Source organism: Amblyomma mixtum, chromosome 8 (genome assembly GCF_055824585.1).
Source record: "Amblyomma mixtum isolate Tamu chromosome 8, ASM5582458v1, whole genome shotgun sequence".
NCBI lineage: Eukaryota > Metazoa > Arthropoda > Arachnida > Ixodida > Ixodidae > Amblyomma > Amblyomma mixtum.
This window is the reverse complement of record NC_143019.1, coordinates 106,595,886-106,612,618: the sequence shown is the minus strand read 5'-3', so window position 1 is coordinate 106,612,618 and position 16,733 is coordinate 106,595,886. Positions and strand designations below refer to the sequence as shown.

Genomic DNA, 16,733 nt, shown 5'->3' with positions numbered 1-16,733 from the left:
AATAACTTCGTCTTTCGCCTTTCGTCTGTTAAGCTTACAAAGAAATCCTTTCACGGAAGTCCCTACTCTCCCAGCTGGTGCACTGTATCAATGTTCTTGCTCGCATTTCGTAGCGTATGTTTTCTCTTGTGAGTTAGGCTGCATCCAGTCAAAACGAATTGAAAAGCAAGCACATGTACGGTATTATAAAAAAGGGCGACTCGCTCACCTTGCATGCACTCGTATGTCGCTTCGATCTATTGAACGATGCTTAAGCAGACGGATATGTTTTACCCACCGGAGTATCCGACAGTGTTTACAGCCCTCCGTATTTGTGCGGGGTAATGAAATTAATAAGTAATTACTTAATTGTGTAGCGTCACAAAAGCTTGCTGTTTTTACCAAGGTAACCTAAAATGAATGCGTAGCACGTTCTGGTTCCACTGATTTTTGAGACGGAGTAAGACACCGCACAAAGGGTCAATTGCTTTGATTTTGAAAACAGGCTCATTTCTGAGAAGAAAACGCACATGAGGCTTTCCTTTCTTAAGAAAGCGTATTTCCGAAAGAAGCGGATGCAGGATTTCCGTGGAGTTCGACGGATCTCCTTCAGATGGGAGGCAGCGCGTGGAAACGCCCTCCAGCCCTCCTCTCCCGCAGCCTCCCGGGCCTCGCACAATCTCTCGTCACATGTATTCCAGGAGGCTAATTTACTATTCCCTTGCAGTACGCGTGTCTGCGTCGCGTGTGATGTGTGTGCGTTGGGCGGACGGCTCCCAGAAGAACTTTCCCGAGTCGCTGTGTTCCATCAAACTGAGAAATCACCGTACTCCAAACAGAGCGATCTAAGTGTGAGTCCTTTAAGACCCCATTTTTTGTGTAACATGTGCGTGCATTGGATGTAGAGTGCTGGCCGAGCAGACTGTTCATACAGCTACGGATGGACGAAGACTGAACAGTGGCGTCGCCGTTATGTGACGCCGCAGCAGTCAACTTTCCCTCAGCGGACCTCTGCCAGTTGAAAAAAAAAGATGTGTGGCCTTGCTTCTGAGTTCTCTTAGCCTTGCTTCAATACTTCGACCGCGCAGTGGTGGAAGGGAATGCGAAGACGTCGACCCCGACTTCTCCTGTGACCCTCCGCGAAGCACTTAGTTTTTGTGATACATACTGGAGGTCACTGTTGACAATGGGTGGGTTACGTTCTTACCAGCGCCCTGACTCAATTTTGCACTGATGCTTTTGTTTGTCCTTGAGACAGATCAACCTGCTATGAACGTCGGGCTCGAGCGTAACTTGCAGATCGACGAGGAAAGTTCGAGAAAATTATAACGCACATAATCATCCGGGAACAAGAGACCTGCAGTATGGTTACTTTTCGTGTGATTGTCATAGTCTGCACGCTGGCTGCTTCGTGCATTTCAGTGCATGCTGAGTACAAGTGGCCGCCGCATCGGAAGAAGGTCAACGCAACATGTCCGGAACTCCAGCGCTGCTCCTGCGAGACTACGATGGGGGGGGGCTTTGTTGACGTGCACTGACGTGTCTAAAGCAGAAGAAATCGACGCAGACATTGCCATGATGAGAGGAGTACATTTAAAAAAGCTAACATTGAGGAACGTCGCAGTCATCGATCTACCTGCTGATTGGTTTTCCAACAGCACAATTAAATTTCTCGCTATCGATCATTGCCCTTTGCGCGACATCGGAGAAACGACAATAAGTTCCCCAACCAAACTGTTGAAAATCGCCTTGAAAGCAACTCTGCTGAACAATCTGCCATGCGGTTTGAGCGCCGCTAAGCGCTTGCATCATATCATTGCAAGTGGAAATACCTTCAGAGTTCTGCGGGGCTCTCTGAACTTGCCCGAATTATATCAGTTGGACCTACGGTCCAACGGCATTGAAGAGGTGGACGAAGAATACCTGAGTGGCTTTACCAAGCTGAAGGTCCTGTTGTTGTCGCACAACAAGATCCAGCACCTGTCGCCCGTTCTCTTCAAGAAATCAAGAAATTTAAGAGAAGTCCGAATAGCCAGAAACCGCATCACAGTAGTAAATGGCGTGTTTGACGACTTGCGCTACTTAGAGGTAAGCGTATTATTGTTTCATTACTTTTAGCTCTGCTTCAAATAGCAGCTATGAGTTAATTAATGGTTCGAAGACATGCTATGTAACCTTACCCCAAATGAGTACCTTACTCATACGAGCACACCACGACAGTACCAAGTATTCTTTCCTCTTCTTTAGCATTCCTTTCTGGATCATGCTGAACATGGCTGAACGCCGCAATCGAAGCCCCTTCTTGCACGGTACAAAGTGGAGCGTATATCTGGTTTTGAATGGAAAAGGCTTGACAAAGTGCGAAATCGAGTACTGGCTCCGACACTCAGCGCATTTAGGTTTATGATTTCTCCTAGTTTAAACTTTCTGAAGCATTTGAGAACACAGCTGCTGGAGTGCGCACAATATTATTACATCACAGTGCATTGTTGAGTAGATGTGCTAGTTTTCTCGTAACTGTCTCATGCCTGAGGTTCCACGCAATCACTACCGAGCGCCATCTGAGAACGCCGTCCAGAAAAATGAAGAAACCGCGACACACATTTTTAAAGGGAGGTTATGGGCTACAGGAGTGCACAAGTTAACAATGCTCAGCATAATTAAATATCACTTTGCCAGGAACATAAAGAAATTTCTTTTACAATAGGCACCGCTGAAGGTTTATTGCATCCACACTAGAGTTCGAAAACAGTTTTGCCAGTTGCCTCTAAACTCGCTCAGTTAGTTCACCCTATGAGCTTAAGAAATCAAGCTATGTTGATTACAAGGCTGGCCATACACGTGACTCATTGTGGTAGGTTATTGGTTCAGCACCAAGACCCATCATTCAAAACAGGCGTCTCTCTAATAAGCGGACTTCAGGTTTGCGCCCGATGCTTTTACTTATTTCCGGCGTCTTCTCCGGTCCGAAGTTTTATGTCTTAAAATGATGTCATACTATAGCTTTCCGCCTTGATTGAATATCTACTCCTCGTACACTATTAGAAGCCATCTTAAAGCACCCTCTCGGAGAGCTAAAAAGGGCAGTTTGGCAATAAATTTAAATGTCGGTTTAATATTCCGGCTGCTCCCCCCTTACCTTAGCAGAGTTTGCATAAGCCTTATATTTCGCCTCACCACTCACTCTGGAGCATTGGGGTTTGAGTCACTAAAACCGCTCACCATACCTTGTTCAACCATGAGCCACAAACTGCCAGATGTCTTCTTCCCAACCTGGGAGGTTTATTCAAAGGTCGCCGCTGCGCACACATAAGACCACGTAGTGTCTAACCCAAAGGAAACAACTACGCCAACTACACAAGTGCAACGAAAGGAAAAAAACTCGAGTCAGCCTACACAGTCAGGAGAAAACGCGGCAGAAAGGTGCATATGCTTTTTGACGAGCCTCATGGAAGACGTAAAATGGTGGGACCCGTTTAAAAAAACCTCGTCTGTTTGAAAGATCACCCTTGAGCAGGCATTGATCGCGCGCAACCAATATGTCGAAGTGTTTTATGGCCGTAATTATTCCACCATTTAAAAGCGCTTTCCCACTATGCGTCTAGGGCGTTGTCCACACCTAGCAAGCCGGCAGGCTAATGGGCAGATGTTTGCAGGCGCGCTGAGCAAATCACTGTCAGTATATCCTGGCGTGTGGGAGGAAATCTGCTTCACTGATACCATGTTGTGTTCTATTGTGTTGACGTTTCCGGCGTGTCACTAGATACGTTTCGAAAACATATCCAGTTACTCAATTTGCACTTCTTCACCCACAGCGATGAATCATGGCCCAGCTCAGCCCTGGCTCCGAGTCAATGACTCAGTAACTCACACCGGTGGCTCAGACCTTGGTTGTTTGAAAACACCTCACGATTGCAGTGATTTAAACCAGAGCAAAAACATGCAGGGATTTTTTTATTTGTCACCTTGGTCACTGCAAAATCACTAGAGCGAACATTTTACATCAAATGGAGAACTTAATTGGCAACCACGTGCCACCAGAGAGACAAAATCTCCCAATAAAGCGATTATGCTTCATATGCTCCAGAAAAAAAATGAAAATAGCCAACGCTTTGCTTGTTTCGATGCCTATCGGCTTTTTTTCGGATGTCGCAAAGATAATTTCGATGGAATGCTGCTCCTGATTGTTTCATTAAAAATTTTTTTCAGACAATCACCCTCGAGAACAACTTGATAGTGGACATCAGTGAACTTGCGAAATCGAGGATGCCATACCTGAAAGAAATTAACCTCGCCCACAACAAGATTGGCGTGGTACCTAAGTTCGCATCAGCAAATTGCGTAATAGAAGCACTCCGCTTGGGCGACAACCAAATAAGCGACATAGAGCCTACAGCTTTCAAGGCGCTTCAAAGACTCCGTCGTCTGGATCTCAGCAAAAACAAAATAAGTTACGTAAATGCGTCTGTTTTAGTAGAGAATCAAACTTAGAATTTCTAAACATGAATGAGAACCAGCTGACCAACTTGGCAGAGATGTTCACGCACACACGCCGAATGAAGGAAATTATATTAACTTCCAATCGCATAACTAGCATCACCGACGTGTTTAAATATCTCGGAAGTTTAAGAAAGCTATTTCTCAGGAACAACCTCATCAGCCACGTTTCCGACGACAACTTCAAAGACAATACGGACCTCCTGGAGTTGCATCTGAGCGAAAACCACATTCATTGGTTTGGTAGGAACGCGTTCCGTGGGCTCGTAACTCTTAAAAATTTGCGTTTACGAAGAAATCAGTTGGTTTCTCTTAATGGCTCCATGAGACACCTCGCAAATATGAAATACTTTGATGCCGCCTTCAATAATATACAGTACTTAGAAAAGGGTGAATTTGGACGAAACGCGTTCCTCGCCTACATCTCCCTGATGGGAAACAACATCACCAGCGTGGAAGGTGCCTTCACAGGAACTGTACATCTGAGAGGTCTCGGCCTCGCAGGAAATGGGATTGAAGTTCTGCGCCGAACGGATTTTCCGCAACGCATGACAACTACACCAAATGTGACCGTGGACCGTAAGCTATCATATTTCGTTACCACTTTCCAAACCATCGACTTCTTTCAAAAGGTCGAACATAAAGACACTCGCCAATTACTGGCGGATACGGCGTGCCCTGTTAGTGTATTAAGGAAAAAACACAGGTCAGTAAGGTTATATGCTATTACTTTTTATTTGAATAACCGAGCCGAAACATTAAACATTATAGAACACCGCAATATGAAGTGGATGTAAGTTAGCGTATTCGAAAGGAGGTAAAAGGGTAGGTGGCGGTCAATTGATTTCAGGCTAGGGAAACTTAAAAACGTTCTTATTTCATGCACCAATCCGTGCCAATTCAGAATCTTCATGAGCTCCCGGAAGCTTCATATATGCACAGATAGCTCTTCGGGAGGCTGCCAATATTGTACGCAGATGTGCTGTTTTCTGAGAAATTCGTCTTTTCCTCTAGCGGTTCCTTCTGCCATTCCCATTTTTTCTTTTGCGCTTGCGCTTGTTTGTTAACTGCAGTTGTAACTAGGCAAAATATGTAGCGTTTATAGATCTCGACGAGTCCTCATACCGCGACCGGCGAATTGGTGCCGAGGTCAAGGAATGCGCGGCTGCCCCAGCACGTCGCTGTTTCAAAAAAAATCCACCTGTGGAGCTTGAGAAATGCAAGCTGCTTTTCGCGAGCAAAGTGTGGAGCAGCTCCCGCAAGCCAGAGTGTTGCACAGATACCTAGTTCTTCAGAGAGCCTATCTATTGCACACTCACGCCCTCTCTTGTCCCAGTTATTTTCTTTTTAATCGTTTTCATTTTTGCTGACTCATTCTTAGACAGGCGTCCTCCATACAAGTAGAGAGGGAGGGGAGAGGGGAACGGCTGGCAGGTGGCAGCTGAGAGAGGGTAATTCCCCCGCCAGTGTTGGAAGGTGAAGGCTTCACACAGACGCCTAGGCCGGATGCGGACGGCCTACAGATCTCGCCTTCATGGCCCTGCTAATGCTGTCGCAATGAAATGTTCAAAGAAAGGAGCAGAAACACGACTAGAGAAAAGGAATGCGGGTGCCGGCCAGCGATCGAATAAACACTTCTCTATTAAATTTGAATATGTAGACCCGAGAGCTGGTATTCACTAATACCACATCTGCTCGCATTGTAGGAGCTCTTTCAAACAGAACGGGCTTTTCAGCCATTCTAATCAGTCTAAATAAATGAACCACGGTAATAAATCAAACTTACTTAATAAATTGAAAAATGGGCAGTAGTCTCGTGGATACATCGCACTCATAATGAACATAGCAAGAAGCACTCTGCGTTCTAATGATGGCCGACACCAATACGAAGGTGAGAAATAGGCAGGTAGACGAGCCGGCATTGCAGAAGTATCGTATAAATTCCAGAGATAACCGTACAGAAATCGTAGCAAATTCTTTAGAAGGAAATAACTTACGAATCCTTAACAGCGTCTTACTTCAAAGAACGATAGCCAGCGGATTTAAAAGAGCCCTCACTGGTGGTCGAAACTGAAGGCCACTTCGCAACGTACTATCGGGACAAAAGTGGTGTACTCCACGCGGCGGGAGCCGGAGCAAAGGAAGACGGGCATTTTGGCGATCTAAAGCACGAAACATTGAAATGAGTCAAGCGACATACCTGCTGACATTAAAGGTAACGCATTGGATGTCTCGATCCCAGATGCCGTCTGTAGACGGCGTTGCAACGCAGTTTTCCGTTGCTCCGGCTCTCGCCCCGTGGAGTATACCCCTTTCGTCCCAGATAGCACATCCCTTCTGTCAGCATACTGGGTGCAGATGTGTCCGACAGGCTTGGCTGTAGCTACCGTAAAATCACCATCATCATCATTAGCATTATGAGCCTGACTACGCCCACCGCAGGGCGAAGGCCTTTCTCATATCTCTCCAATTAACCGGCTTGTGCCAGCCGCGGCCATGCTATCCCCGCAAAATTCCTAATCTCATCCACCCATCTAACTTTCTACTGCCCCCTGCTATGCTTGCCTTCTCTTGGAATCTATTCCGTCCACCTTGATTACAATCGGTTATCTTCCCTTCAAATTCCATACGCTGCCCAACCCCATTCCTCTCGACTTCGACAATGGTGTAATTAACCCGCCTTTCTTCTCTCACCCACTCTCCCTCTTCCTCTCTCTTTACGTTACACATATCATTCCTCTTTCCATAGCACGCGGCGGTGACCTTGTGATAAGCTGAACGCTAGTCGTTATCCTCCACGTTTCTGCCTCATTGGTGAGCGCCGGTAAGATAAAGCTGTTGTATTCCAGAGGGATATTGGTAAACTGCCACTCATGATCTGAGAGAATATGCCAAATGCGCTCCACCCCATTCTTATTCTACTGGTTATATCCTTCTCATGATCCGGATCAGCGGTCACTACCTGCCCTAAGTAGACATATTCCCCTTATTACTTGCAGCATCTCGCTAGCAATTGTAAACTGTAAATTTCGAGGCGGCAGAATTCTGAAGTCTAAAATAAGCCCGAAAATGATAGTCCGTTGATGAATCAGGAGGACAAAAAATCAAGTGCAAACCTGTGAAATAAAAAATATATATATATATATATATATATATATATATATATATATATATATATATATATATATATATATATATATATCCAAATGCATGTTACAATAGCCTAAGTCACAAAGCGCTGGCGGCCTTGTCGGTTCCCAGCCGGTGACAGAATGCCAGAAGCAATGTAGCACTTACAATAACACGAATATAAGTATAAAATCAAATCGAACACAACTCAGCAGTGACTCAAATTTGAGTCCGCTTTAACTCCTTCTCAGGTAATACTAAGGGACATATTCTCAATAATTTTGCGTAATATAAATGCTGATAGCGTACAACGTTATAGCGTTTTCTCCACATCTACTCGATACTCACAGCAACAAAAAATTTGAGACCGTGCCCAAAATCTCGTATTCTGCCCTGTCCGAACGGCACAATCATAACATAACCAAAACCAAAGATAACTTTATTAGGCGTAGGAGGTACGGTACCTAAGAAGGCTTCTGGAAATGTCTGCGGCGGACCAAAACATTGTTCAATGAAACGTCCGAAAACAAACCGAAGACAGGTCCCGTAAACTAGAAAAACTAATTATGCAATTATTGTACACGACAGGAGTGAGTGATGTAATCAGTGCAGGCTGCATTCTAGGCAACGTAATGCGATAATAAAAGTTGAAGAAATTTTTTTCAGCCACCTCTACGTAGCGCTCCTCATAAATGGTGCTGTTAGTGACATTCTGTCTCTTTTTCTGTGTCTTCTTTTTCCGCGAGAGGCACAATCAATTATTTATTTTGTACACGGGGCTTAACTTTATTTCCATGAAAAAATCCCAAGGAACACTCACGAATTCGTAGAAGTGTCTTCTATTGCCATAGCTTCTGTCCCAGCAGCTCTGACGTCGCTTCGTTGCATCCTATCTCTTCGTTGTGCTCCTCGCGGAAGTTTCTGTTCCCGCAGGAAATTGGCTCGGAAGCTTCTTTACCATTAAAAAGGCACTGAGAGCTGTGGTAGCATTCATCACAAACATAGGTGATCTTGAGCGCTTAGAAAACCACATACCTATTCCCCTGTAATCCCTGTCTCAAAGTGTACTCAAATAATTAATAATACAACCATATACCTGCTTGACTGCGCTGAGACAAGCAAATCAACCGAACGGTTTCTGGAAAGAGATGTGCAAAAAAAAAAACAATTTTTCATGAGATTCCTGATAATTTTGCAGAATAAAACTCATCCAAATAATAAGGGAGTTAGAAATTGTTTTTCAGCATTTTATCGAACCTAAGGAACAGTAGTGCTTGAAATTAGTTCTCGCACTTAGAGAATGCAGCCTTGTGGACGCAATGTATTCCTCACCATTTCAGTAATAAATTGACGTCATTTAAAAATAGGTCCCTAGTCACTGCAGTAAGCGTGGATATTTATACAGATGCTTAAAGATATATCTATTCGTAGAGTTTCGTAGCGCGACATTCTACGTGTGTATCTGCCTCCAAAATTCCATACTATTCTTTCAAGCTACGCATGCAACTCAGTGCCTCAAGACGTGGAATTCCTTTTTAGTATCAAAGAGGCGTTGCGTAATACGCTAATCTTATTTCGCAACGCGAAAGTGAAATGGGCAGAGTGACAAACTTCACTTGCTCCTCTCGTTCGATGGCCAATGAGCGTGACACGCAGCAGCTAACGTGACACACTGGAGAAGTTCGAGGAAATATTGACTGCATCTAGTGCGTTATATGGCCGCTTTTAGAAACACTCTCATCGCTTAGCATCGAATGTTTTCTTCATGATCATGTGAGAATATAGAACCATGGAACAGGGGTATGCATAGTGCCCGAGAATCCCTATTTTGTACCTGAAAAAGTACTGATTTCCTTTTATATGACTAAATGACTATATCTAGAGCATCTGTAAAATAACTTTATCAATGTCTTTTATCCACAGCAACTTGCTTACAGTGTTGTCTTTAATTTGTTTCCGGTTCCAGACAACCCTTTGCTATGTGACTGCAGATTGGCCTGGCTTGTACGGCACGACAGTGAAGTGCGCTTAACGCGGAAACCGATGTGTGAAAGCCCACCCTGGATGAAAGGAAACTCGCTCCACACCTTGACGGAGGCGAACTTGACCAAATGGCAGGATGACTGTGAAGCGGGCTGCAGCTGCACCTGCCGTGATGACGGATTCGGAAACCGAGGCATCGTCGTGAACTGCTCGTCGGCAGAATTGAACCGGTTACCCAAAACGTTTCCTGAAAACGCGACTGATTTGGATCTGCGCAATAACCGCCTCGAAGATATCGATGCCTCTTTCAAAAACGCCGCTCCGCATGTGGAAGTGCTTTTTTTGCGAAATAATCTCATTTCAAGGCTCAGTGCGAATGCCCTTCCCAGCAAAGTGCACTCCCTCGATCTTAGGGGCAACAACCTGATGCAATTTCCACACGCCCTGGTGATGGAACGCAACCTTACTTCGCTCTGGCTGTCCGGCAACCCTTTCCAATGCGGATGTGATGATTATTCATTCAGGCAGTGGCTGGAAGCTCACAAGAATGTGGTAAGCCTCACCAGTGACAATCAGAGTAATCTGTGAAAGAGGGGTCTTCAAAATACCATATTTTACCATACCAAATTAAGTTTATTTTTGCAGTTTGGTGGTCTCTTCTTTCTTCCTACACTTTTTACCCCATTCCGTAGGCCTATTTTGCCTGCCTTTCTTACAGATTCCAGATGCCAGACACATCACATGCGCTGAAAGTTTCAACGAACTTGTGTCAGAGAGGAGATTTATCACCTTAGGGGAAAGCCAACTATGTCCTCTGTCTTCTCCAGCATACACGACATATCTCCTGTACGCCTTCGGTGCGTGTCGAGACGCAAGCCATTTGCACTTTTCGATCATTACTGTATTGTGTAAATAGTTCTTGCGCCAACACTGAGCAACTCCGATTCTCCACCTTTGTATACGCACGCAGTGATGCTGGCCGTGATCCTAACACTCTCAGCGGCGTACTTTTACGGCGAACGGCACCTGAAGGAATGGCTGACCATGAGAGGTGTCTGCAGCTGGGTGCGCTGCATCAGGGAAGGCGACCTGGATGCAGAGAAGGTGTTCGACGTGTTCTTATCTTACAGCAGCAATGATGCAGGCTGGGTCCACGAACAGCTGATGCCGGGACTAGAGGCTGTCGGCTTATCCTACTGCACCTATGAGCGGAACTTCAAAGGTGGTTTACTGCTGCAAGACATCATCCGTGACGCGGTCGCCTGCTCCAGGAGGACAGTGCTCCTCCTCACCCGGTAAACATGTTACCTTTCATGCGCATAAACGGATGTGCAGCTCTTACTCAATCCTAACGACTTCTCGGTCCTTTGCATGTCTGAAAGCAACGGGCGCTGCATCATTTGGTTGCTGACGAGTACTGTGCGATCGTCTACTTCGGCTCTACGCCAGAACTATGCCCGATCAGTCAGGCCAAACACTTCCGGCCACTTTTGATTTCTTTAGGAATTTTGGACTTCGGCGCTCCTAGAAAGCCAACATAAGTGATCCATGTAAATTTGAGCCTGTTCTAGTCTTCAAAAAGTTTTTCATCGCTTCCCCTCCAATAAACAAAATTGTTCTGACCTCTGCATACGCGTAGGCATGTCTGAGTTTCAGGTACTTCTCCACTTCCGTCGCGGGTAGCCATGCATAGCTGAAAATATCACCCTAGGGTAGGACGTGTTTTTCAGCTTCAAAGCTGCGTTCATTTTGATTGGCCAAAGTGACTGATGTGAAGCATACTTCGGTAAGTAAAGGCCACAGACACTTCAAATTTACGGATAACATGAACTCTGAAATGTACCCCGCAGGCTAGGAATCATTGCTCTTGGACCATTTCTACGATTGTTTCATAATACAAGGTGAAGTGTACGCAATAATTGTGGGAATTTTGTGATATTGTTTCTCATCTCCCGCGTTAGTCGGTTAAGTATAACTTATGGAACGTTTTGACCCGCATTTTGCACTCCACAGATTTTATGATGAATTAACAGATGTACTTTTAGAATTACTCTTTTCAAGGCAAATGCTGATGATGCGTTCTCACTCCTGCAGGAACTTCGTAGCAAGCGAGTGGTGCCGCTGGGAGTTCCGGTTGGCGCATCAGAAAGCCCTGGAGGACAACGTCAACAGACTGATCATTGTGCTTCTCGACGAGGTTGCCCCTGGTTCTTTAGACGAAGACCTGCGCCTCTACATGCGGGCGGCGAATTACCTCCGCTGGGGAGAGCCAAACTTTTGGGACAGGTTCTACTGCTCGATGCCCAAGAAGGATGCAAAAAGGAAGCTCATCAAGCACAAACCACTGCAGCCTGCTCTTCTCGAAATCATCTGTACTGAATCGAAAGAGGCCGCGGCTTAGAATGTTTAATTCAACTGCATTTATGATATGAGTAAGATAGCAAGGCTCGTAAGCATCTGTGCCTCGTCTCGTTGCGTATAGAGGTTTGTGCTCTGGACTCTGGTCCCTTCCTACGCCTGTGAGAACGTTTGCTCGAGACTATAAAAATTACAGAGTACTGCCTGCCGGGAAGAACTTGTAGCACTTAATAACGCACTCCATACAAAACGAGTCAGTGTCAGACGTTGCAGATGCCAAATAATATTGAAGAAAGAGACCTTGGAGCGCGTGCATCAAACAGACTCGTAAAAATAAAGTGGACGCAATACAGAATAGGGTACTCTTGTTTCATTCTAATAAATTATGACAGCTCACTTAATATGTGAAAAGCGAAAGCGAACTTTAAAAGCCGGTTCCTAAATGTGGAATAAAATACCCCAAGTGGAAGACTTTGCGCGATGTTTGCCCTTCTAAAACTGGTCGAAAAGCATTTAATGCACCCACCTTAAGTTCGCAGAAGAAAGAACCACAATTCAAACTTTACGTATTTCCTCCTAGAAGTGCTTTTATCAGAGCAGACTACGAAAAGAATCTTTCACCACCAGACGTTGTTAATGTCATGCCAAATTTGGTCTTTTTCTGAAAAGTTCAGGATTTTATGTTGTGTGCATTCAAAAGTGAATCCCCCCCCCCCCCCCCCCCCACCTGCTTTATTGCAAAACTGGCGAAGATAGTAGAACAGAAATTTTAAAAATACGTCTTGAGACGTTCGCTCGCACAAGCATCAAAACCTGCAAAACAGTCATTAATTTCCTGCGTTGTAAAACGATAAAAATATATTTTTTTCTCTTCAAGAAAGAATACATAGTCAACTTAAACTATGATTGAAATAAATTAAAAATATTGCCTGTGTCACTCACCTGCAGCCGTTAAAAGGAAACTGCAGTTAATACTTCCCGAGGAAGGTTTTTGATGTCTGAAGTTTTTCTTCTTAAAGGCGCTATCACAAAGCACACAGTGAATACCCACTTCATCGTTTCAGTGACCTGCCGTGAAAGGTATCTTGGGTTTAGCGCTCATGTTTGTCTTTCGTTCTTCGTGTTCCTGTCCTGGTTACGCTAAAATTATGTATTATTTGTCACAAATCCAACTAGCCCAACATCTAGCTCTTTAAAAGAATGAAAGTCTGGAGGAAGGAACTAATTAGTTTGTTGCATCTGCCTTCGTGCTGCTTGTTTCGATCGTGCATAGAGTGGTCCGCTGTGGCTGCTAGTTAGTGTGTCATCACACTAATGGTAGGTTGTGATTGTGTGTGCGCAAATGATGTGCTTGTGCCATGTTGCATCCCATAGCTCTACATATTTGAAATAGGATGGTGCCAAGCTGTTATCTTAGGTTGGTTCTTAGTTGCCCGTAACACAAAGCAGATTTAAGCATGGTGCTCTTCTAAGCAACGCTTGACCTAATACGGTATGTGAAAAGCAGAAAGGTTCGCAATCTCGAAATAGTTCAGTTCAGAGCTTCCTAAGATCTGCTGTTCAGGGAAACTTCAAGTGCTTAGGTTTGGATTAATGCAGTTACTTTTCTGCATTACCTCTTGCGAGGGAAGTTTACAGCACTTAGAGGTAAATGACCTCAGCTGCACCTAAACCATACTGCAGTTGTGTAGACCAAGTTTAAAGTGAACATATTCAAATTCACACGTGGTAGTTCCCAAGGGAGGATGTGCAGTAGCTCTGCACTGGAGCTTTTCAAGCATCTCTGGCGCATTTGCATGATCCTCGCATTCAATACGGAGTTGAGCAAAACACTACTGTCCTTGCCTTTTTCCATGTGCATATGTCGACAAATGACGGAGACGCTGTTTTCTGTCACTATATTTTAAAAGTTGAAAGCTGTACACATGCACCATAAACTCACGAAACTTCCCAGAATTCCCTTGGTGGCTACGCTGGAAAGTGCGAACTTCGTATCCGGCTTCGCTAGTGCTTGGCTGAAAGTGTGAATGCAGGTTTAGAATTGCAGCCACGCTACGTTTCAGATTATGCTTACGCTCAGATTGTGTTCCATCTCAGTGCATGTTAAAGAACCCCAGGTGGTCGAAATCTCCGGAGCCCTCCACTACGGCGTCTCTCATAGACTTAGTCACTTTGGGACGTTAACCTCCATAAACCAACCAACCTGTTCTCAGCCAATCGCAGGCCGAGCCAAATGCTAAGTTCACACTATCGCAGTGGGTGAACAATGCACTCACGGTATTCCTTCTAGGTAACTGGATGCAACTCTCAATGAACCCCTGTTTAGATGGTGTGTATTCATAACTGGCCTGCTTTAATAGTTTGGCTGACCAGAACGCTAATGAACAAGCGAGACTAGGTTGCTTAACAGCCTGAAGTAATCCGTAGCCTTCTGTGCTGTCAGTTAGTTAGAACTGAATTGAAAGCTATAGCTGATGCTAGCCATGTGGCACTTTGTTTCTTCTTAAGTATTTTCTCTCTGTAGCAGTGCTGTCAGGCATAAGAACTAGGAAGTTTGGCTAATATGAGGCAGTAAGACTACTGTGTCTGCATCAGCAGTGGAGTAGTTGAAAATGCTGAATTCCAATGAAACAAGACTTCCTGATCTGCATCATACTTACTGTGTGCAGTCTCAACGCACAAATACACCTCGCTTTTTTTTTTTACTTCTGCGTACGTACCTCATTGCTTTAAACAAGGAGTGGTTTCTTAGCAAACTTCAGACGCATATGTCTTTTGCTAAAAGAAAAGGAAAAAGACGAACTAGTTTTGATTCAGCAGACTTCCAGGAGTGTGCTATGAGCCAGGGCTAAATCACCATAATTTGTAGCCATGTGGCTCAGAATTAAAGACCTGGCGGCGTTCAGGGGCTGGCCGCGGACTGCATTGTCGGAAGTAGGGGCTGAGCTGACATCTGATCACTAATGCTCCGTTGAGGACCATTGCCAGCTGTGCAGGTCAAGTGGTCTGACTTTGCTACGAGGCCGACTGTGACTCTGACGGCCCTTGGTGATGCACCGACCAGCTGCAACAACTTCGTGGTGGCTTCTTGGCGGTGGACGAGCTGTTGTGATCGGAGGCCCAGACAGCGGGAACAGACGAGCCAGGCAGGCGCCATCGAGCTACCTTGACCATAGGCGCTGTAGTTCGGTGAAGACACAACAAGCGTTGGCATGGGGGCGACTTCTGGCGACGGCGACGCCGTGAACAAAGGCATATCTAATCCTTTCCGCCGGTGATGTGGAATGCGGCGCTTCTCCCGCACTTTGCTCTCCCGTGGATCGGCAGAGGAGACCCCGAGCGGCGGCGACAGCGGCACCTACCTACCACCCCCTTTCACCTGACCGCCCCTACAAAGCGGGGGTGGACACGGCTAATTCGTCCTTCCTCCCAGAAAAGTTCAACGGTGTGAACCGTCAGAACTCGTTTGCCACGGAAGGGATCGCCGCAAAATGAGCCAACGACCTTTTGAACCTGGTCGTCCTGCAGCACACAGCAGTCAGCGACTGCAAGGCGCCAGGATTCCTCCTTGCCTGCACATGTTTCTGTGGTGTGGTGTGTGCGCGGTCACGTGATTATGGCGGAGCCTATGGAGAGGCTAAAGGCCCATTGGACGCTCTACCAGCTAGCGGATTACCTGGCTAGTTGCCTGGGGAATATCAACTGTAATTAAGCCGCAGTCTGGCGTGTTTCAGAGCGCTTGATTTCCGACCTTTGGTGTCTCTGCTTATATTGTAAATAAGTAAAATAAATTTCACGTTTACTGCTTCCCCTGAAGGCTTCCCTACGCAGTCTACCCACTTCCTCCTCATGCAGTGAAGGCCTCGGTCTCAGTACCCAAGCAAATCACCGGCAAATTCTCGGATTTTGTAGGGTTGTATAGCATTACGAGACGGACCGATGTATTCCATGTTTTTCAAGTGGTCTTGCGAGTCTTTTGCTAAAAGCAAGTGTCTTGAGCTGAGTTTAAAAAATAAAAACAAATTTCAAACAAGAAAAATAATATACATGATGTCTCTGAAGTTATTGGCAAGAGGACTGCAGGCCGCTGAATTGGCGCTGTCGTTATCTCTTCGTACTCTTAATGCGGATCTGAAGTGCCCCCGAATTTTTGAATAAAGAGCCATCTTGGAATCGGGGCAGAATTGCAGAATTATTCTTTTTGATTAAGAGCAAGCTTCCGAAGTCAGTGTCATTATCACTGCCCAAAAAATTAAATAAAAGTTTAGTCATGTATGTTATCCTTTTGGCTAATGTTACGGTGGCGGTGATATCTGTCCAATAAAAAATTCTTTTCTATCTTTTCGCTGCCATGACCTAGAAGTCTGCAATGAGTGCCTCGAGGTTCAGGTTAATTGAAAAGGTTCGAAAATTTTCTTGTTTTCTTGTATTAAATGAAAGCGCTGGCACGACATGCCGAACAAGACGACGAACCATCCTCATCTGAACCCACTCGTCTGGCCGCTTCGTACTTACGACGCTTCTCGAGGCGAGCGGCTCGTTCTTCCTCCGTCTCCTCGGCTCGCTGCCTCCCCTTGGTTTCATTCCGACGACGAAGCCTGGCTTCTTTCAGTCTCTCCGATTCACTTTCCATATCTGCCGACGAATGCCACCGAGCCGCTCCTTTTATATATACGATGCAACGCCGGCTCCTCCTCTGTTGTTGCAACGCGGTTTCACCAGCTCCTCCTCTGATTTCATGCCAGATGGCGCAATGAGCGGCGTCGCCAGCTGCGGCGGTTGCTAGG

The 16,733-nt window shown here is 45.5% G+C and overlaps 1 protein-coding gene across 1 annotated transcript; it reads left to right on the top strand.

Moving 5' to 3' along the window:
* The first annotated feature begins 688 nt into the window (after nt 1-688).
* On the top strand, nt 689-15,849 carry LOC149333815 (protein toll-like). The gene is made up of 6 exons (XM_089558789.1): nt 689-2,067; nt 4,189-5,055; nt 9,572-10,140; nt 10,307-10,445; nt 10,559-10,883; nt 11,683-15,849. Exons 2-6 carry the CDS (start codon nt 4,482-4,484, stop codon nt 11,987-11,989), a joined length of 1,914 nt encoding a protein of 637 aa, XP_089414915.1. The 5' UTR covers nt 689-2,067; nt 4,189-4,481; the 3' UTR covers nt 11,990-15,849.
* The last annotated feature ends 884 nt before the right edge of the window (nt 15,850-16,733 follow it).